The sequence below is a fragment of the Schistocerca serialis genome, chromosome 1 (assembly GCF_023864345.2).
Source record: "Schistocerca serialis cubense isolate TAMUIC-IGC-003099 chromosome 1, iqSchSeri2.2, whole genome shotgun sequence".
In the NCBI taxonomy this organism is placed as follows: Eukaryota; Metazoa; Arthropoda; class Insecta; order Orthoptera; family Acrididae; genus Schistocerca; species Schistocerca serialis.
The window spans coordinates 240,994,802-241,016,758 of NC_064638.1; the positions used below are offsets into that span (position 1 = coordinate 240,994,802).

Below are 21,957 nucleotides of genomic sequence, written 5' to 3' on the forward strand. Positions count from 1 at the left end.
GCTCTTGAGAAAATTTGCACTCTTTGTTGCCTATTAGCTCATAAATTTCTCTTTTGTGTGTCATGAAATTAAATGCAGGAAGCATAAAACCAGTAAAGACAAGAGAAAAGCAAGACAGTACACATTTCGTCAATCCTTAGGTCGCAACATTTTTTCCTCTCTAACCTTAATACAGCTTCACATGGCGTGCTTTCCTTTCTGCGAAAAAATGTATTATCTCGTCAAAGTTCGTCAAACGTTTTGCTACATTAAAAGTTAAAGTGTAATTGACTAATACCGAGAAAGCTGGTTAATACGAATAATATGCAACACTGGTATGGTTTCTCGATTTGATTACGTCCCTTTTTTAACTGTCTGCCAGATAAAACGAAATGGGTCTTTCTAATATTACAGTAATTGTAACACACTCCAAATAAACGAGACTGTTTTGGCACAAATGGACATTTTTATCTACCTCATTTAAAATAATACGACAGAATATAATTCACGAAGTACCAGTGTCAAATGCCTGTTAGGCCCATGACAAGCAAAACGTTTTATGTTAGAAAACAGTTTTACATTTCATTCATGCGCTCCAGTTTCTCAAGCATGAGATCGAAAAGTAGCAGTATGAAATTTTATATAAATTTGGAATCGTCATATTCTTCCACATAATATCTGTGCAACGAGTTTGCCGCTCTATTCCGAGAACAGAACTTAAGTGGCTGCTAACCAGGGACTATACAACTGGCCCTTAGTAGTGTAGCGATATGGCAAAAATTTTCCGACAACATTTCATTTTTTTGAATACACCGATAAGACTAATATGTAATCTTTCTTACCTTTTATTCCTGTTAGTCGTTTATTTCACTCTGGTAGTCTGGCTCCATGGATTTCGGTAGTAATTATAACAACGCTACTCATTCCCACACCCATTCAACCACATTAACAAACAGCGATTGGCATTCACCCGTTCCGATTTAATCGGCTCAGCTTGTTTAGCCCCGCCCACTTTTGTCTGCGGGAATGTTTTTCATTTCTAGATAGCCGGCCGTGGTGGCCGAGCGGTTCTAGGCGCTACAGTCTGGAACCGCGCGACCGCTACGGTCGCAGGTTCGAATCCTGCCTTGGGCATGGATGTGTGTGATGTCCTTAGGTTAGTTAGGTTTAAGTAGTTCTAAGTTCTAGGGGACTGATGACCTTAGAAGTTAAGTCCCATAGTGCTCAGAGCCATTTGAACCATTTGAACCATTTCTAGATGCGACAGGGATTCCCCTGACAGAGACATCACGTACACTATGCGCGCATTCAAAAATCAACGTATTATTCGTTCAGAAATTAACTTAGAATGTGTTCAAAAATATTCAAAAACCAACGGGGATGCGTTTCAAAATCATATGAATAATTGATAGACCAACGTGGGCTGGATTCTAGGCGCTTTGTGAAACAAGGTTTTTTTCTTCGAGAACATAAATTTGGCACCCCCTTAAATTGCCCCCCCCCCCCCCATCCTATATCCCGGCCTACTGTTCACAAATCAGCACGGAATTAGAAAGCGTCGCTCATGTGAAAATCAACTCTCCCTTTTATCACGTGATATGCTAAAAACCATGGATGGAGGGTAACAGACAGATCCCATCTTCCTAGATTTAAGAAATGCCTCCCACGCAGTGCTCCACGGCAGACTGTTAACGAAGGTCCGAGCTCACCCACAAGGTTCCCAGGTTCATGAGGGCTCGAAGACCTTTTAACTATTAGAGCTCATTTCGTTGTCCTGGAGGGTGAGTGTTGATCAAAGACAAGAGTATCGTCAGGAGTTCACCGAGTAAGTGTGATAGGTCTGCTATTACTCTTTATATAGATAAATGATGTAGTAGGCGAGTGAATAACAATTTACGGCGGTTCGCCGATGAAGCTATGGTGTATTTCCAGGTGGTGTCGTTGAGTGACTGTAGGGAGATACAAGACGACTTAGACGAATTTCTACTTGGTGTGATAAATGGCAACTTTCTCTGTCTGTAGAAAAACGTAAGTTAATACAGATGAACAGGGCAATCAATCTTGCGACGTTCAAATACAGCATTAGTAGCAAGCTCCTTGACACAGTCACACCGATTAAATACCTAGGCGTAACATTGCAAAGCGATATGAAATGGAATGAGCATGTTATGTTGGTAATAGGGAAGCCGCATGCTCGACTTCGATTCATTGGGAGAGTTTTGGGAAAGCATACCCCATCTATAAAGGATACGGCGTACAGAACGCTAGTGCAACCAATTCTTGAGTATCGCTCAAGGGCTGGCTCTGAGCACTATGGGACTCAACATCTTAGGTCATAAGTCCCCTAGAACTTAGAACTACTTAAACCTAACTAACCTAAGGACATCACACACACCCATGCCCGAGGCAGGATCCGAACCTGAGACCGTAGCAGTCCCTCGGTTCCGGACTGCAGCGCCAGAACCGCTAGACCACCGCGGCCGGCTTGCTCAAGGGTTTGCGATCCTCACTAGGTCAGGTTAAAGGAAGACATCGAAACAATTCAGAGGCGTGCTTTAAATTCGTTACCGGAAGGATCGATCAGCTGGCAAGGAGTAAAGAAATGCTAAGTGAACTTCCTTGCAGTGACGACGACGCTCTTTTCGTGAGGCACTATTGCGGAAATTTAGAGAATCGGCGTTTGAGGTCGACTTCAGATCAATTCTACTGCCGCCAACGCACATTCTGCGTAAGTACCGCGAACGTAAGGTGAGAGATTAGAGGTCGTACCGAGGCTTATAGGCAGTGAAGACAGTGGTTCTACCTCATTCTATTTGAGAATGGAACAGGAACTATGTAGATGACGATGTAGAAACGTGGGCGATACGTCGCGTGCACTAAAGGTCAGTTGAAACTTTCTGAAATGTGGTGCTACAGAACAAAGTAGAAAATTAAATGGAAATTTTGAACAACTAATGAGTAGCTACTTAACTGAACTCGAAAGAAAAATGTGTTTCTGCACAGCGTGAGTAAAAGAAAAGATCGGTTGATAGGACAGAACCTGACATATTATAACACTAGGACTCTATTCACGGATATTACTTTCACTTTTACTTTTTCAGAATTATGTTTGCTGTTCCATCTATTATTTGTTTATGTAACTCGTTGAAATACTTAAGTTTAAGAATTTGTAAATCGGACATAAACAAATGAAAGTCTTTATACTGAAAAGTTTATTTTGGAGTGGTCTATAGAGAATTGTAGAACTTTGGAAGTAACAGTATGATGTGTTACAGATACGGGGCAGGAGATGTGTGGCTAGATAGGAAAACTAATGAACGTGTGACAGAATGCTGAGCATCTGTAAATGAGCAGTACCATTAGTATTATTTGTGTGGAGAAGATGCTCAAGGAGATGCAACGCAATTAAGCAACTGAGGATTTGTTCAACGACGAAATGGGACGCGCTGATAACATCTTTCTACATACCAAGAGCTACAGTAACACGCTGAAGAACTACCGTACGTCAGCTATGCCCAATTCAGATTTCGAGACTGACCACTCACTAACTTTGTAGACATTACATGTGAGCCTACAGTGCTTCAAATTACGGTTAGATGTGTTTTTATTCGTAGGGAACATTTTATCCCGAACTTAAATTTGTTTCCTTTGTCATGAACTCTAATCATGAATTACGAGCCACTGTTGTTTCAGAAAGATCCATTTACATAATTAGTGGCCGATAACTATGTCAAAAGTAATTTGTTACACCTGGTAACTTGTACAGTCAAATGACGGTACATTTTTGTCATTTCCTTGCACTTCCGTAGGTCGTGTTGTTCTAACTATTTATTATCAGTGCAGGACGATTGTGAGCAAATGGATACAGTGTGATTTGCTGTCTCAAGTGTAAAAGTGAATATACTGCTACATTTCGTTAGTTGTGTTGTAAATAAATTGGTGTGATGAATCGGCATTGCAAATTTGTATCTACTAATTACTAAATTACATTATTATATAAAAGTATTTTATAAAATTCGTTTGCTTTGTTTTTATATGTTCTCGTGCACGTTATGTTTGAGGAAATAATTTTATGCAATTTTTGTGTTTTTTGTGTGATCACATATTATTAATAGATATCGACGCCCCGATAACTTGACTGCATTAATTGAGCTTTCGGATGAGAAACAAACTCAAATGTGTTCCTATACACTGCAATAATATAATTGGACATTTTTATAACAAATTGCAGCAATCGCACACGATATTTAAATTTTGAGGCATTTAGCTTTACTTTAACATGGTGTTTCTTATATTCTGATAACTATACTTTCCAACAGACATTTCTGGAAATAGATCGTGTAGTATATTATAGACGGTCGAGTCACATTACCACCTATGTTCGACATCCACATCCAATAACCACTCACAGACGGTAGGTGGCAGCACTAGCAGTGGAGGGTATCTAAAGCTTGACGGGAGGGGGGACGCGGAAAGCAATGCAGCCGTTGTCAAACTGCGGAAACGGAACGATTTATCTAACATAGAAAACTGCCTGATCTATCGGGTCCCACCTCGGTAGCTACTATGTCCGTGCAGCGTATTGCTAAGCGTAGGTGCCCGCGTTGCATTCCTGGCCAGGTCAGACTTTTCTTCCTCTCGGTGACTGGGTATTGCGTTGTCCTGTCGTTCGTATCACCATAAATGACGTTTAACTATTGAGGGACTGAATGGGCACATCTCGAAAGACAATTAAAAATAATTATCACTGTCATTCGTACCAAGGGTGAAAACATTTTCGATACAGCTAAGTTTGTAAATTGATAGCGTGGCGCCATGGTTAAAGAATGCCGTGCATTGCAAAATGGCGCTATCCAACACCGCCGGCAAGGTAACTGTGGTGCACCACGAGCCACAAATGACAGCGCTGAACGACGGCTGCGGAGATGTGTACGGGCGAGTAGAAGTGCAAATGTTGAGCAACTGAGCCTCCCGAGTAACCGAGCGCTGCCAATAGTGTCACCTAACCAATCGTTCAGCAAACGCTTCGGCATCTGAGCCTCTGCAGCAGCCCCTGGTTCATAGACCCATGCTGACTGCTGTTCATCTGCGACGAAGCGTGGTCTACGCACGCAGTTAACGCAACAGGACGTCCGCTGAGTGCCGACAGGTGGCCTTTTCAGATGAGTCACTTTTTATACTCCATCGGACAGATGACATGTACAGCATAAAACGGCTGAAAGCAAACACTCCTGCAAGAATCATCGGAAGTGTTCAGGCCTGAGGAGGGAGTATTACCGTCTGTGGAATATTTTCGTGGCATTCCCTGGGTGGTGGCATTCCCTGGGTGATCTCGTCATTCTGAAGATACACTGAATCAACAAAAGTATGTATCTATTTTTGGGGATCATATCCGTTGTAACCTCCCCACAAAAATTTTTACATGACAGAAATATTATTTAGGAATGCCAATGGACATTGCGCTAAGTGTAACCTCTCCACTGAAATTTTAAAGACAGAAATAATAAATGAATAGGAGCCAAACGTAACCTCCCTACCAATTAAATTTAATGACAATAAAAGTGAGAATCGCAATCCGACTCAAGTATAAGTTCTTCATAAAAAAATTAAAGTCCATTCAGTGATAAGAAAATCTCAGTGATAATAATGATTCAATTAAACCGAAATATCGGTCTTTGGCCCTGTGCAAAAAATCAAAATTAAAATTCTTACCTCATTACAACACCTAATCAAATTTCTGCTCTTGTTCTTGCGCACCGCTTGGAGGAACTGCATTGCAAATAATAATATTCCTTTTTTTTTTGTGTGTAATCTAATTGAAAACTGAAACTTTTGTTTAAGGGAAGTGGAACGAAATAGTTACTTCAATTAAATGAAAATTTTATGTAAAATTGCTTTTGAAATCAAAGTTATTATTGGGGGCACTTGTTGAAAATTAGTTACAATAGTTAAACTTTACATTATCCGATGATTATCTTAATTAACAGTATTCCTCATTCAGCATCTTGACCAGTGTTGTCGCCAGACCACATCACGCAACCCCACTGGGCTGCTACCACTGACCGACCGCTCTGCATGACGACTACTAGCGTACTGCACGCGACGACTACTGACAGAGTACTGCTCTCAACTAGACAGAGCTACAGACTCGCAACGACTGACCGACAGACTGAGAACCGCTCACAACACTCGCGCGGTCAAGCGCATACTCTCTGGTCACAGATGCTACAATGCCTCGCCATCGCTTCTATGTTACATACGTGTTTCATAACCCTCCACTGGGCGGGCAAAAATTTGGCAGCGATGGTGAGTCATTTGGACTTGCCAAGCGCGGCAAAATTTTTCTTTAATTAACAAAATTCTACAACTTACAGAATATTTAAATGTTGTGCACACGCACTAAGTACAAAATATATCAGACATAGACAAAATGTGAGTACAAAACATAGTAGCAAATCAGAAAAATGTATATACAAATTATTTGACAGATAACAAAGTGCACAGGCACTGAAAAAAAATTCTTTAGCATATTCAGAACAAATAAACAGACTGGCAAAATATTATGTTGACAAGTGACATGAGTGCACATGCACTGCAGTTGAGAACATATCAGTAATTGATGAAATGTATGTACAATTAGTAACAAATGACATAAGTGCATACGCATTAAAGTATTGAATACACAGAATTGTAGAAATCATATTGAAAAATGAGAAAAGTGTACAGGCACTGAAGTTCAGTAGAAAACATATTAACACCTAACAGAAGTGCATATGCACTGTAGTTCAGAAAATAAAAATGTATATACAATATAAAAGACAAAAGTGCACATATACTGTACTTCAGAACAAATCAAAATGTCTTTAGCATTTTGGCAATAAATAAACATAATAGCAAAAAAATATCATGTCGACCAGTGACATAAGTGTACTCGCACTGGAGTTTAGCGAATTGAAAAAATGTATAGCCATGAACATAAATAATGTTAGCAAAAATGATTTTCACTATGTGACAAGAATAAGGATAGGAAAGGGAAGGATTGCATCATGTTTGTAGCACTTTAGATTGCACACAGCTGTTCTGAAAGTCCATATCTTTCCACAGAAGTACAACACCAAGTGACACAACTTGAAGTTCTTTTCCCCTCAGAATTTATCAGTGTAGCCAAGACACTGAACTGTCGTATTAATGTTTCATGTTTTCATTTTGGCAGTACATTAGGTACACCAAACAGTGGGACCATAATAACGTCTTCATCGCTCACGGTGGTGGACAGCATGTCGTGTCAACACCACGCTCTTACAAGGCACGTCAACGTAGAATTAGTGCAAAACCAAAGATAGTGCTCCATGATCACTAGGATAAACAGGACAAATGGACATCGCAGTAATTCAGGGTAGTTAGCTCATGAGGTGAAGGACATTTAGTCACATAATATTGTCAATTACAGTAGTAGTTTGCGGCATTCATAGCCCAGTTATTGAACATTTCTGTACCATGTATGTAGTATTACAGAAAAATGTTCATTAATTGTTTTACATAGAATCAGTAATCTTCTTTTCATAGTTACAAAGCATTATTAAATAATCGCATTCTTTTCCAGTTACAAAGTATGGCATAATTAATTAATCATTTGTCTTCCAATAGTAATAATCATTAACTTTTTCCTAATCACAAAGCATTATGAAACAATAGCATAGTTAATTAATTATGTGTCATTCCAATCTAGTAAGAATCATTAGCCTTCTTCTAATTACAAAGCATTATTAAACAGTCACATTCATTTCCAATTACAAAGTATGGCGTAGTTAATTAACCATTTGTCATTTGAATATAGTAAGAATTATTAGCTTTTTCCTAATTACAAAGCATTTTCATTTCCAATTACGAAGTATGAACATTGAAAACAAGAGCTAATTAATGGCATAATTAATAACAATTCATTAAGTGACACTAATTATTGGCACTCAGTGGCCATCAGGTATCGAATAGTATAAAGCATTGTTCCTCATTCAGTATTATTCAGATCATTACGAAGTCATTATTAAAAATCAGTTAATTATAGTCATAGCATTAATAATCATGGGGATTATAAGTAGTCTCATTACAATAACAGTGGCAATTACTAGCCAGTTACTAAGCATTATTTTATATATATGTGTATATTTGTTGTCTCATTAAGAAGTCATTACTCAAGTGACATACTATTCAGAGCTAATCAGTATTATTCAGAATTTTCTCAAACTGGTATCACTATTTGGGACTGTTAATACATTTTTTTTTTTGTTAGCAATGCATTGCGTTGGGATCGATAATTAATTGCTGAGGCATAACACTTTTTGCTTTTGACCTATTGCTGCCAATGAGGATAGGTAACGTCATTCGTCATGAGTCAGCTGTAGCAAGGTTATGTAACAAGGCAGTATATGTGATTACATTTATAAATGGTAAACACAAATGGGTAAAAAAAAAAAAATAAAAATGCAAGTACTAGAACAGGTATAATAAGTAACAGTTTTAGTAAGTATCATGACAAGCATCTCCTGGAAAAAATACAAAATGGATTATTGACCTGAAAGAAGAAACGCACACTATGCTGAAAAGTAGTGAACTTCGAATTAACAAGTAGTGAAATGTGTATAAAATGTGTTCCATAGCTGTCCTTTCCAAAACTTTCCGTCATCCTACTATGCAATATAACACCTGCTGTCAAAACAAACTGCAACAAATACTTAAATAACTACATAGCATAAATATAAAACTCCAACATTATCCTCATCTGTAAAGAAAAAACTTCATTATCAATCACTTCATTATCCATATTATCATAACTTCACTATTATCATCACCTGTAAATAAAAACTTCATTATTCATAATACCATATCCGTCATCATTATTCATCAGTATTCATTATCATCTGCAAAAAATATCACTTCATTACTCATTATACAACTATTCCTTATCTCTAGCATATTTCATCACTAAAACTAAGATGTGTAGTTCAGTCTGACAGCCTGCATCAATCACCTTGTATTCTGAAAGAAAAAATTAGTTAAGACTGCTATTCTACGATGAGTATAGTATATTCTTGTTAATGCTTGTTAATCCTGATCCATTTACTCTTCCTCATAAAGTTATCGCATCTTCTTTCGTTTATTCCGTAGGTGAAATTCCCATTTTTGTTGAATTTATTTCTTACACGCATCATTTCTTTCTGAAATTGATGAACAGAGATTAATGTCTTGCATTTAAATCATATACCCACTAAATAATGACTGGTTTATGGTAACATAATTAACCATACAGCATAACATGACAGAAAACGTAATATGTCAAAGGCATTGACAGTGTTCAGAGGCAAAATGTACAGATAATATCACAATGCAGCAGCAAAAATGTAAAACAGTCACGATGTTGAGATGTCATAAGGCAAAAAATGTCAAAGTCAACAGGTGTGTTATATCTTAACTATTTCACAGTGCATACAAACAAAACTGGAGTACAATCATACACACAAAAAAGTGGAAAATGTGCACGGTCTGATGTGTAACGACAAGAAAAGCGACCTGCTAACCTTACCTTGCCGGGCACTTGCCAAGAAAAAATGCGATAATCATCAGTAATTAGTCAAGTGAAATAATTGCATTAATAAATGACATCATAGTGTGTTGAATCATAAAGTGTCTTCATTCAATAAACGGTTTAATGTTTGAGATATGGTGGTTGCCTTTCGATTTTCTAGTTCTCAAAGTTTCGACGTGTACAACATTGGGGTGAGGGATGCTGCGAATCCGATATGGACCTGCGTATAGAAGTTCAAATTTACTGCACTTACCTTTTAATTTACTGGATAAATAATGTGTACGTACTAATATTTTCTGTCCAACGTGAAAGTCTCGGCGTGTACAAACCTGTTTTTGCTGTCTTCTCCGGCGCTCTGCGGCACGTTTGATGTTGTTCAGCGCAATGTCAATTATTTCGTGGTGTCTTAGTCGACAACATTTAGGGAAGTTTACTAATTCTTTAATTTTGTTTGGTGGTTCAACGTTTTTCAGTATAATAGACGGAGATAACATAGTGGATTCATTTGGAATGGAATTAATTACATCTTGGAATGAGAGTATGTGTGTATCCCAATCAATATGTCTTTTGTGGCAGTATACTCTACACAGTTTACCAATTTCTTTCATTAATCTTTCACAGGGGTTCGAAGAAGCGTGGTACTTGGATATATAAATCGGAGAAATGTTTCTAGCTCGTAACATGCGTGTCCATACGCTACTACGAAATTGAGATCCATTGTCAGAAATTACTTTCATCACATGCCCTACATGAAATAGAAAATGTTTTACAAATGCTTTCGAAACAGTTTTAGCAGTAGCTTTACGTAACGGAGTGAAAGTAACAAATTTCGAAGTGAGTTCAACAGCGACAAAGATGTAGCAAAAACCTCTGTTAGTTCTCGGAATCGGACCAAAAATATCTACTGCGGCCATGTGTCTTAATTTAACAGGTATAATGGGATATAATGGAGGAATATGTGAAGTGGTGTCTGATTTAGCTTTCTGGCAAATTTTACAAGACGCTAAAACTCGTCGTATACGTTTCTCCATGTTAGTAAAATAAGAGTTCTGTCTCAGTATAAGAAAACATTTTCGTGCTCCGTAATGTGCGTAACTTAAATGAGTGTACCAAATTAATTTGTTAGCCAGTTCGTCAGGAATGCATAATAAGCAATTGTTGCTGTCAGGATGAGAGCGGCGAAACAGAATGTCATTGCGTACAGTGTAGTGGTTCCTAATCGTAACATTTTTCCTATCTTGCCAAAGGTGTTTAATTTCTTTCCACACATTGTCTTTATTTTGTTCTTGTGCTATGTCCTGTAATGACGATGAAATAAAGTTTTCAAATGCAACTTGCTGAATGTACATGACACTGAAATTTGTTTTGCAGAAGTTGGTTGCTACGTCTTGCTGATTGTTGCCGAGAGAACGCGATAGTGCGTCTGCTATAACATTTTGTGTGCCGGGAAAGTGAACAATCGTAAAATTAAATTCTTGCAAATATAGTTTCCATCTGCTTAATCTGTCGTGAGTAAATTTAGCTGAAAGCAAAAATTGTATTGCTCTGTGGACTGTGTAGACGGTGGTATGTCTGACATAAAGAAAGTGCCTAAATCTCGTAAAAGCCCATACAACACATAATGTTTCAAGTTCTGTAACAGAATAATTTCGTTCAGCGGGTGACAAAATGCGGCTTGCAAATGCGATGTTTTTAATAACTGTTGAACCATCTTCTTCAATTTCCTGGAAAATATGTATGCCTAAAGCGGTGTTAGAACTGTTGGTGGCAATGGAAAAATTTCTAGTAAGATCGGGGTGCGATAAAAGTGGAGCATTCAACAAAGCATGTTTCAAATAACATTCTCGTGAGCAAAATTCTGCGTGTCAAAAGTAATGTTTGCGTTACTGTAATATGCAATCTGTGCTGTATCTGGTTAAAATCTATCGTATGTGTTATTATTTACGGGAGAATGTTGTGGCATATCCACTATATGAACTGTTCTGTTAACTCTTACTGACGTGTTACGCTATGGATGACACCTATTGTCTGGATCATTCATGATTATTTGTTGTTGCTGATGTTGTTGCTGCTCACAAGATCGACTGTTATTAAATGTACGCTGAAAATTGTGCTCATCATTTTTTTACGTCTGTCATGATAGTAATTTCTATACGGCGCATTGTGATACGAGTTGAAATAGTGTGTTATCTGTACGTAGTTATTTCTTTGCTGCCATGCGTTACTATTTGTTGGAGCTGGGACTATACATGCACGCGGCGAAACATTAAAGTTTGGTTGACCTTGTAGACTGCATTGTTGGTTACGTATGCTAGGCGGCTGACTTTCATGCTATTGTGATGGAAAACGTCTATTGTTACCAAAAAATGCGTTTGCTGTTAATTTTACACATACTGATGATTACGATTTTTATCTGTTATTTAAGTTCTCGTGATTCTGGAGTGCCTAATGAAAATTGTCACATTCGCTAAAAATTTGTCACATCGGGTTTTCTTTACATATTCTTAATCCTAGATAGAGCAATAGTTGAAGAGCAGTTTTGATAGATATAAAGGATAGTAGAAGAAAAGGCAGCAGTGCAGAAAACTAAAGATGAAATAGCACTACTACAGCTCGGGGCCCTATGCTCGCTACGGCACATATTCATTAAAGCGTAATGAATCCCCTGAGGTCTTTTACGCACTGCAAATAAATTTTAGCTTTTGCGTTGCAAGCAATAGCGGTAAAATTCCAAAAGTAAATCGCTGTATTCTTGCTAATTCCAGTTTTTGCATAATACGTAATGCTGATGAAAATACAATAGCAAATTGTCGCCTCTGGTTGAAAGCTAGTTTCTGCATTACAGGCAATAGCGGTGAAAGCATAAAAACAAATTGTCGTATACAGCTCAAAGCGTGTACCTGTGTTCTGTCATTATTAAATTCTTTACATTTTCTTGCGGATAAAAATTGCTCATAATCTATGTTCTCGTCACCGAATTTGAGAACACGTTCAGGTTTGTATGTGAATCTGTTCGTCTGTGTCATTTCGTACTTCAAGTTACGTAGCTTTTCAGATTTTAAGTCGCGTGGCTTTTCGGATTTAACGTCTCGTAGTCTCTGTAAATTGCTCACATGATACGCGCTGCGTGAGTCTGACACATGTTCATAAAGTGGCGTCTGCTGTATGTTATTAACTGAAGTGTTTTTCATTTCTGTTACTTCTTGTTGTAAACTTGACAACTTCCTACGTAACGTGTTGTTAGACGAATCGATCTCATTAATTGCCTGCTGTAAATTTTGAAATTCAGGTGTTTGGTTAAATGAAACCGGTGCAGTATCGTCTGATTTATTGTCATTAGTATTTTCGATGACATCAATACGACTGGCCAATTCATCACATTTTTCAGACAGCATTTTAACCTGATCATCGGTTTTAGAATCAGACGCATTAATCTGTTTTTGCAACTTACGCGTAGTTTCGCTCAGTTTTTTAACATCAGCTTTGATGACATCGCAATCCTGTGTTAGATCTAATTGTTCGAATCTGTCTGTCACTGTTTGAATATTTACTGTGTGTGTATCTGTTTTTGATTTAAGACCAGAAATTTCATCCCGTAATTCCGCGTTCAATTGTTCTATGATATTAATTTTGTCGGACACTGTAGTAATATTATTGTCTACATACGTCTTCGCTTTCGCGAACATTTTACGTTTGTCCTCTTGTCTTTGTGCAGTGATTGTTTCCATGACTTGTCGTTTTGCTTTGTTTTGATCTTGAATAAATTTGCGGAAACGCGCATCACTGTTTTGTATGTGAAGATTAAAGCGCTCGTCAATCTGAGTGTTCTGCTGTTCGAATTTCGCGTCTATCTTTGCGTCCATTGTGCACGAAAGTTCTACCGTCATTGCTTTAAACTCGTCCCGTAATTGTGTAGCTTTTTCATAGCATTGTTTAGCGACTCCGCTAATTTCGTCTCTGAGTGTTTCTGTTGCGGCTGTCTGCATTTCCCTTAATTCTTGCGCAACAGACTTAATTTCTTCGCTATTTTTTTGAGAACAAGCCTCAATTTCCAAGCGCAACTGTTCCTTAGTGTCATGGCACTGCGCGGCAACAGCTTTAATTTGTTCACTAAGCTGCCTCGAATTGTCGTCAAATTTTTCATTTTGTTGTCTGACCTGTTCACTAAGTTGCTTGAGGTTTTCATTCTGTTGTTTGTTATCTTCCCTAAGTTGTCTGAAATCTTCACTCTGTTGTTTGACCTGCTCATTAATTTGTTTGAGATTTTCGTCATTATTGTCAAGTTTCTCATTTAAGTGTTTGATATCTACTCCAAGATCGTTCTTAAACTGTAGCATTATTGTCATAAATTGATCCAAACTTAAAGTAGCTGTTGCATTCTCAGTACTCTGTGATGGAGTACATGCAATTGTCCCGATTTGTGTGACCATTTGGTCATTTTGCAACTTACAAAAAGGATTATCAGTCGGATGTACACTGTCAGACATTATTTAGGAATTAAATAAATCCGTCGTACTTTCAGTATCCTGTTCATTTTCATTAGACAAATTTGTCTGTACATTACTTGGATTTTCTAAATCGGGTGTGTTAAGCTCGGCAGCGCTCATTACTATAGACCGCTCCGCGTCATCAATTGTCATCAAGTTAACAGACGAGACAATTGAGTTCGTTTGTTCATCATTAAGGTGAAAGTCATCATTAGTGGTTGGAATGCACTGATTGTTAGTGGACGCAGGATTGTCATGATTACACTGCGTGTCACTAGTACTATTGGTGAAGTTATTTAATTCGCTTATTTCGTTCATAATACCTCGCGATACACTATTCACAGTCTTTCGCGGCATTTTAACAACAGTCACAATTATTCACAAAACAATAAGCACAAATGCGAAAGCAACACACAAATACAATAGAGCAACGAATTGCCGTTGACCTGTAGAAAGAAAGTCACAAGATTAATAAAAGCGTTGCGCCAAATCCTAATTATATCTAACCAAATAAGAGCAGATATTTGACTGTTCCTCAAAAGACTCTCAACGAAATACGATCCTGGCAGGGTCGCCAAGTGTAACCTCCCCACAAAAATTTTTACATAACAGAAATATTATTTAGGAATGCCAATGGACATTGCGCTAAGTGTAACCTCTCCACTGAAATTTTAAAGACAGAAATAATAAATGAATAGGAGCCAAACGTAACCTCCCTACCAATTAAATTTAATGACAATAAAAGTGAGAATCGCAATCTGACTCAAGTATAAGTTCTTCATAAAAAAATTAAAGTCCATTCAGTGATAAGAAAATCTCAGTGATAATAATGATTCAATTAAACCGAAATATCGGTCTTTGGCCCTGTGCAAAAAATCAAAATTAAAATTCTTACCTCATTACAACACCTAATCAAATTTCTGCTCTTGTTCTTGCGCACCACTTGGAGGAACTGCATTGCAAATAATAATATTCCTTTTTTTTTGTGTAATCTAATTGAAAACTGAAACTTTTGTTTAAGGGAAGTGGAACGAAATAGTTACTTCAATTAAATGAAAATTTTATGTAAAATTGCTTTTGAAATCAAAGTTATTATTGGGGGCACTTGTTGAAAATTAGTTACAATAGTTAAACTTTACATTATCCGATGATTATCTTAATTAACAGTATTCCTCATTCAGCATCTTGACCAGTGTTGTCGCCAGACCACATCACGCAACCCCACTGGGCTGCTACCACTGACCGACCGCTCTGCATGACGACTACTAGCGTACTGCACGCGACGACTACTGACAGAGTACTGCTCTCAACTAGACAGAGCTACAGACTCGCAACGACTGACCGACAGACTAAGAACCGCTCGCAACACTCGCGCGGTCAAGCGCATACTCTCTGGTCACAGATGCTACAATGCCTCGCCATCGCTGCTATGTTACATACATGTTTCACCGTATCAACATGCAGTCTGCTCTTCCTCGGCACTATGGCATCTACAAGCAGCATAACGCAACGTGTCACACAGCTCGCCGTATACGTGTGTGGCTTTAAGAGCACCAGGATGAGTTTACCTGCACTTCTCTGGCTGCCAGACTCCACAAAATGTGATTTCCCTAAATCACTCCAGGCCAATGCCGCGATGGTTACTTTGAAAGGGCACGGCCGACTTCCTTCTCCGTCCTTCCCTAATCCGATGAGACCGATGACCTCGCTGTTTGTTCTCTTCCCCCAAACCAATCAACCAACCAACTCCACATAATTAAACAGAATCAAGTATTTTTCGGACCACTGTTCACGTAATGGATTCACAACTGAGAAAACCAGCGCAGCTGGCCACGCCACTGGAGTAGGCGTGGCTCCACGTCCCTGACAGTATCTTGCAGAACCTCACTGACACTCTTACTCCAAGTACTGCTGCAGTCCAAACTGCGTCACAATAATGTGATTGGACAGTGTACACTGTTTGAGAGCTGTTCTGTTACAGCTTCAAAGAATAGTCAGTTTGGTAATTTATTAATGTGTGCAGGATAAATATCTTAGAGGAAGATGAAGGTTTCAATAAACAGATTCAAACTGATGTACATTACAACCCAGAGCTGTTCATAAACATCTCTAGAGTTTCGGTAGACGACTGCACTAAAAAAGACAAGCAGAATAATAGCATTTATGAGTGGAATATCGCTTAGTAGTACATGCCGTGGCGGTAATGCAGAGGGCACTACGAGGGGACAGCAGTGTGAGAACATGCATACAACCCTTGTTGTTGTATCGAATCATTTTTTTCCTAAAGATAGGCAAACAAATGAACATATTGACAAAGTGCACTTCTGTTGTTGTACCTTCCAGGGCAGCAGCAGTAGTAGTAGTAGTGACTTCAGTGAATTGCACACGTGTACTCTCACTTGCCACGTCACAAACAATGAGCACATGTAATGTGAGTTAAAACTTGGAGAGGTGCTCTGTCCGTTGGTATTTGTCTGTTTTATGTATTTCTTGTAATTTTCCCACAGTTGTCTTCTGAAACGACAAAGGTACTTATGAATAACCGTGTAGTATGCAAAGACTGAAAGGATCGCTGATATACAGGTCTCAAACCAGTCTTCAGAATGGAAACCATAACAACGAGTACAATAGCAGAATGAATGTATAGGAGGCTTGCTGAGCAGCGACATTGCGTGTGTATTTATTTATTCCGATCTTTTATTAGATCATCTCATCCTGCTCCACTCTCCACTCATTTCGTCATACCGCAAATTAAAATCCACCTCCTCCTCTACCCTCTGCGTCATCTCATTTTCTCCCCTCTTCTGTACATCTCCTCCTCCATCCTCTCTTTGTCCATCTCGTCCTCCATCCCCTCTCTCCGTCCACCTCCTCCTTTTCTGTCCATGCTCTCCTTGAGGCTCTATCTATCTATCTCCTACTCCCCATATTTCAGTCCAACTCCCCCTCTCTCCTCTCTTTCTGTCCATCTCATCTTTCCATCTCTATCTGTTCATCACATCCCTTCGTTTCTCTGACTGCCTATCTCCCCCTTTCAGCTTTCTATCCATCTTATCCTCACCTCATTATCCACCTCCTCCTTCTCCTCCCCCCCCTCTCTCTATCTATCTGCTCATCCATGCTCGCCATGCTCAATGCTCAGCAGTACACATACTCTCAGCAAAGCTTTCCAAAACTACCTGCACAAGAAGCGTGACGTACAGGACGGGCTAGATGTTCAAATGGTTCAAATGGCTCTGAGCACTATGGGACTCAACTGCTGTGGTCATAAGTCCCCTAGAACTTAGAACTACTTAAACCTAACTAACCTAAGGACATCACACACATCCATGCCCGAGGCAGGATTCGAACCTGAGACCGTAGCGGTCGTGCGGTTCCAGACTGTAGCGCCTTTAACCGCTCGGCCACTCCGGCCGGCAGGGGCTAGATGTCACAGGTTGCCAGCTCATTCCATCTCCACCCTCACCCCTATGGTAGCTAAGTGGTTCTTATCCCCCCACAGTAGCCCTTCCCATATGTGTGTATCAAATTTGTAGAAATGTATCCACTCATACAGTAGGAGGTGTGGTACAGACACATACATACATATATTTTTATATATGATAATTTTCATTGATGATGACTTCCGTGTAGATATTGTGAGAGCCTCCCGTGCTTATGTAAGGACATGAGATGATGTGTCTAATAAATTTAATAAAATAAAAATAAGGTGCACGACGCCACTGCCATGAACAAACGGAAGAAAAAACGTTCTAAATCCAGTGAATGTCGACTGTTGCCGTATTAAGTATTACATACTTGAAAATAAAATTGTTAGAGGCTGCGATTGGGAATGGGAAAGTCTAGACAACATATTAATGTTGGATACTACAGCTTAAAATGTGTCCCTTCAACAATTTATCCACATTCACTTGCAAAAATTTTAATTACAGCCCTCGGAAGCGTACTGTAAGCATTCAGCCGTCCATCAATAGCTCATAACGTAGTTTTGCACCATCTGTGACTAACTGCTGGCGATTCGCCTTGCCTGGACTTCATTAGAAAATGGGATCAGGGAGAAGACATCACCCTCGTTGAGCTCGTCCAGGATGGTGTGCATGCCCGTCTTGAGCTGCTCGATCTTGCGGCCGTGCATGGAGCCGCTGACGTCGAGCACGAAGACGACGTGTTTGGGCAGCGGCGGCAGGCCGGGAGGCGCGTAGAAGTGCACGAAGTAGCCGTCCTCGCTCACCTGCACACGAGTGGGAACGGGCAGGACAATGGCAAACTGCTTTTCGTCGATGTAGCACTTTATTTTTGAGCGCTATGTTACATCAGTAGCAGAGAAGTCCGCTGCTACGAAGTGATCATCAGTTTTGTCTTGAAATGTGGCAAATCGATTGTTTTTTCAGTTTAGTGAGCGGGAAACCTTCGCGTACACACTATACCGTGTACCTCGCAGAATAATGTAAATTTTAATCTTAATGTAAAATTGATATGAGTTGTCTTATAAGTGTAGACGAGAGGTGATATTTTTGTGAGGTGAAATTTAAGTAGTATACTAAGAAATGGAACAAGTAGTCTGTGCAATGAAACTTCCTGGCAAGAGTATGCCGCATCGAGACTCGCACACTGAGTCACTACTGCCCTTTGTGGACAAGTACTTTACCGACTGAGCTACCCAAGAACGAATCACCACCCTTCCTCACAGCTCTATTTCACCACTACCTCATTTCCTACTTTCCAAACTTCACAGAAGTTCTCCAGTGAAACTTGCAATACTAGCGCTCCTAGAAAGAAGGATATTGCGGAAACATGCCTTCGCCACAGCTTGATGGATGTTTCCATAATAAGATTTTCACTCTGCAGGTAGGAGATGAGGTACTGATGGACGTAATGATGTGAAGACCTCTCGTGATTCTTGCCTGGATACCTCAGTCGGTAAAGCACTTGCGCACAAAAGGCAAAGGTCTCGAATTCGAGTCGCGGTCTGGGTCTGGCTCACATTTTTAATCTTTCAGGAAGTTTCTTATTGGCACCCGCTCCGCTCCTGTACCATAATTAAAGCAATACACCAGACGTCATGATGAAGAGTGGCACGTGATAAACCACTTCGTTTGCGCCTTGAGCAGGGAACAAAATTCAGAGAAAAATCAGGGGATGGTGTAAGGGTGCTACGTTGAAAGAATTTGTTGCCTCCTTAGTTTCATGGTATAGCTGTAGTCTATTTGTTATGAGTTGCTTATTATTTATTTTATTGCAATGACATTTTTCAAAGAAAATATTTTTGTATTTGTAAAACTGAGTCCCATTTGTAGTACAATATTATTTAGCATACAACTTTATAACAAACCTGCTAGTTGCCACCTAGGTAACAGGCATTTTAAGTCAGTCCCCGTATTTAGATGAAATTACCTTGCAGATTAAAACTGTGCGCTGGACCGAGGCTCTAAGGGACCTTTGCCTTTAGCGGGCAATTGCTCTACCGACTGAGCTACCCAAGCACGACTTATGACCCCTCAGCACAGCTTCAATTCCGCTAGTTCCTCGTCTGCTACGTTCCAGAATTCAGAAGCTCTCCTGCGAACTTTGAGGAACAAGCGCTCCTGGAATGCTGATTTTGCAACGTTCGCAGGAGAACTTCTGTGAAGGCAAGAGACTAAATACTGGAGGAGTCCTGGGTCCTGCTTGGGTAGCTCAGTCGATAGAGCACTTGCCCGCTAAAGGCAAAGCTCCCCAGTTCGAGTCTCGGTCCGACACACAATTTTAATGTGCTTGGAAGTTTCATATCCGCAAAAATTCCGCTGCAGAGTGATAAATTAGTTCTGGACAAATATTCAGATAATACGTGGAAAGAACGGTTAATGAAGTGAGTTTTCAGTTTTCTTTTTTAATTGGTAGGGATTCCCAATTTCTTGCCCGATGTTAGAAAGGAGCTTGTTGAATACCTTACCACTAAAGTATGTAGCTCCAGTCTGAAATCTGAACAAGTGTACATGAATTTTATTGGTGTTGCCTGTAGAGTCTCTGCGCATCTATGAAAGGAAGTGGGTACGAATATGTTGTGTCATATTACGCGACATGACAGATTTCGTGTTGGATGATGGCATGTGTCATATACCTTGTTACTTTTACTTGACACGATGCATTATGTTACGTTGTATGTGTCTTAATACTAAGAAGTATAGTGGGATGTAACATGACAAGATTACTTGGGTTGCGAACCGTCGTACTTGGAAATCAGTGAAGTAATTTCATACTCGATTCATGTCTCTTACTTAGCATCAATTTTCGATTTCCACCTTCGTGGGTCTGTGATGTATCTTCAGAAAAGAGTAAGTACAGGTCGCATATAGCGAGCAGGATGAGGCGGAAACATTAAATTAGATCTTGAAGAGCAGGTACTTGAGTTTTCTCTTTTTCGGTTGGAGTTGTGAGACTGGTATGGGACAAATAGGAGTTAGCAACTGTCAGCGGGTATTACGGAGACTCACGAGTATCTGGCTGGGGCTGGCGTCGCGGTCCACGTCGTAGCGCACCACCAGCTGACCGGAGATGCCCTCCTTGCTCCGCTGCTGCTGCTCCTCCTCGGTGGGCGACCAGCGCACGAAGGCAGACGAAGGCGTGGGTCGCTCGATGCGCGCCAGGGGGTCCGCTGCAACAGGCAACACTCAGGCGATTTCGGTCTTGGCCCTTCCTCGTCTAAAACATGATGATGTCGCAATTGGTTATACCCTGATCGATTGCCAAACAAAGATCACTGACCGGAATCGCGCGCAGTCCAGGGGTCTGCGGCCTCGTCCATGCAGAACGCTTACACTCGTATGTTGCATGTCTAACGGCTTGTAGTGCAACAGAGGTTTGATTTTCAATAATAATTAATACCGCTACTGACAGAATTTGCATAATTTAACTGCTCTGATAATCTGCTCATCTAGAGCTGAAATCTTGTGTTAAATGTTTTACACAAGAAGTCAAGTACTACAGTTAGAATCTGTATATGTCTTGAGACAGGTTAAGTCACGGAACACAAATTATCCAGGCTATATTCATGCAGTATTTCACGTCCAACTCTCTCGCGGATTGTAAAATTGTTGCTCTTTGGTTTATTTATTCTCTTTGTAACAACACATTTACGAAAAGAGTTACGTGAAATACTTTTAGCAATGCTGTGCTTTGCTTTTCTTTATCATCATTACCTTTTAGCGGAATAAAATGTATATATGGAAGTCTTATTATTCTGTATCTGGCCTACAATTTAAGGAACGATTTTTCATAACTGCAACTCATGCTAAGAATCAATATATCTTCCCTACTTCATAGTGATTAAAAGTTGAAATTACTTTGTTATGAACACTGATGTTACAGTTCGTGTGATCGTTCAAAAACACAAGTTCGCAGTGGATTTTATTTCTCGTTAAAATGCTATTTCATACCACGACTAGCCCAAGAACATGAGACTCTCATTAAAAAATACGTTGTCACTATAAAGTTTGCCAGATCAGAACGGAGCACAGCAAGATTCCTATCAGATTCTGAAGGTACATTAAATTATTTGCACTGTAAATTATATCCTATCAGCAGCCCGCGTCAATCTGCAACACATCATAAAATCTGCTGATCCTCACTGCCAGTCTGGGAGCTAAAAGAAATAATATTATTTTACTATTATTTTACCGCTTCCTTGCGGTATGCTCGACTATATTGTAAGTCGTTTAAATACGCCGCGGCAGCGGCTCTTCGTTCTCCACGCAGCTCAGCACCACAGATAATATTTATATAACTGAAAAATGTCTCAACAGGATGGGATAATATGCAAGCAAGCTTAACAATAAATAATACAAGTTTTCATTTAAACACCTCTATTAAAACCTTTAAATATCTCAGTGATTACAGACCTTTGTGAATTCACACGTAATGGCGTACATT

General features: G+C 39.5%; 1 protein-coding gene across 1 annotated transcript in view; it reads right to left on the reverse strand.

Annotated features, from left to right (window-relative positions):
* Positions 1-21,957, reverse strand: part of LOC126463248 (inter-alpha-trypsin inhibitor heavy chain H4-like) — a 170,187-nt gene that overhangs the window by 100,912 nt on the left and 47,318 nt on the right. The window contains exons 6-7 of the mRNA XM_050096144.1: positions 20,523-20,683; positions 18,077-18,280 (exon numbers count right to left, since the gene is read on the reverse strand). Coding sequence (XP_049952101.1) covers positions 18,077-18,280; positions 20,523-20,683 — 365 coding nt within the window. The remainder of the gene's footprint in view (positions 1-18,076; positions 18,281-20,522; positions 20,684-21,957) is intronic.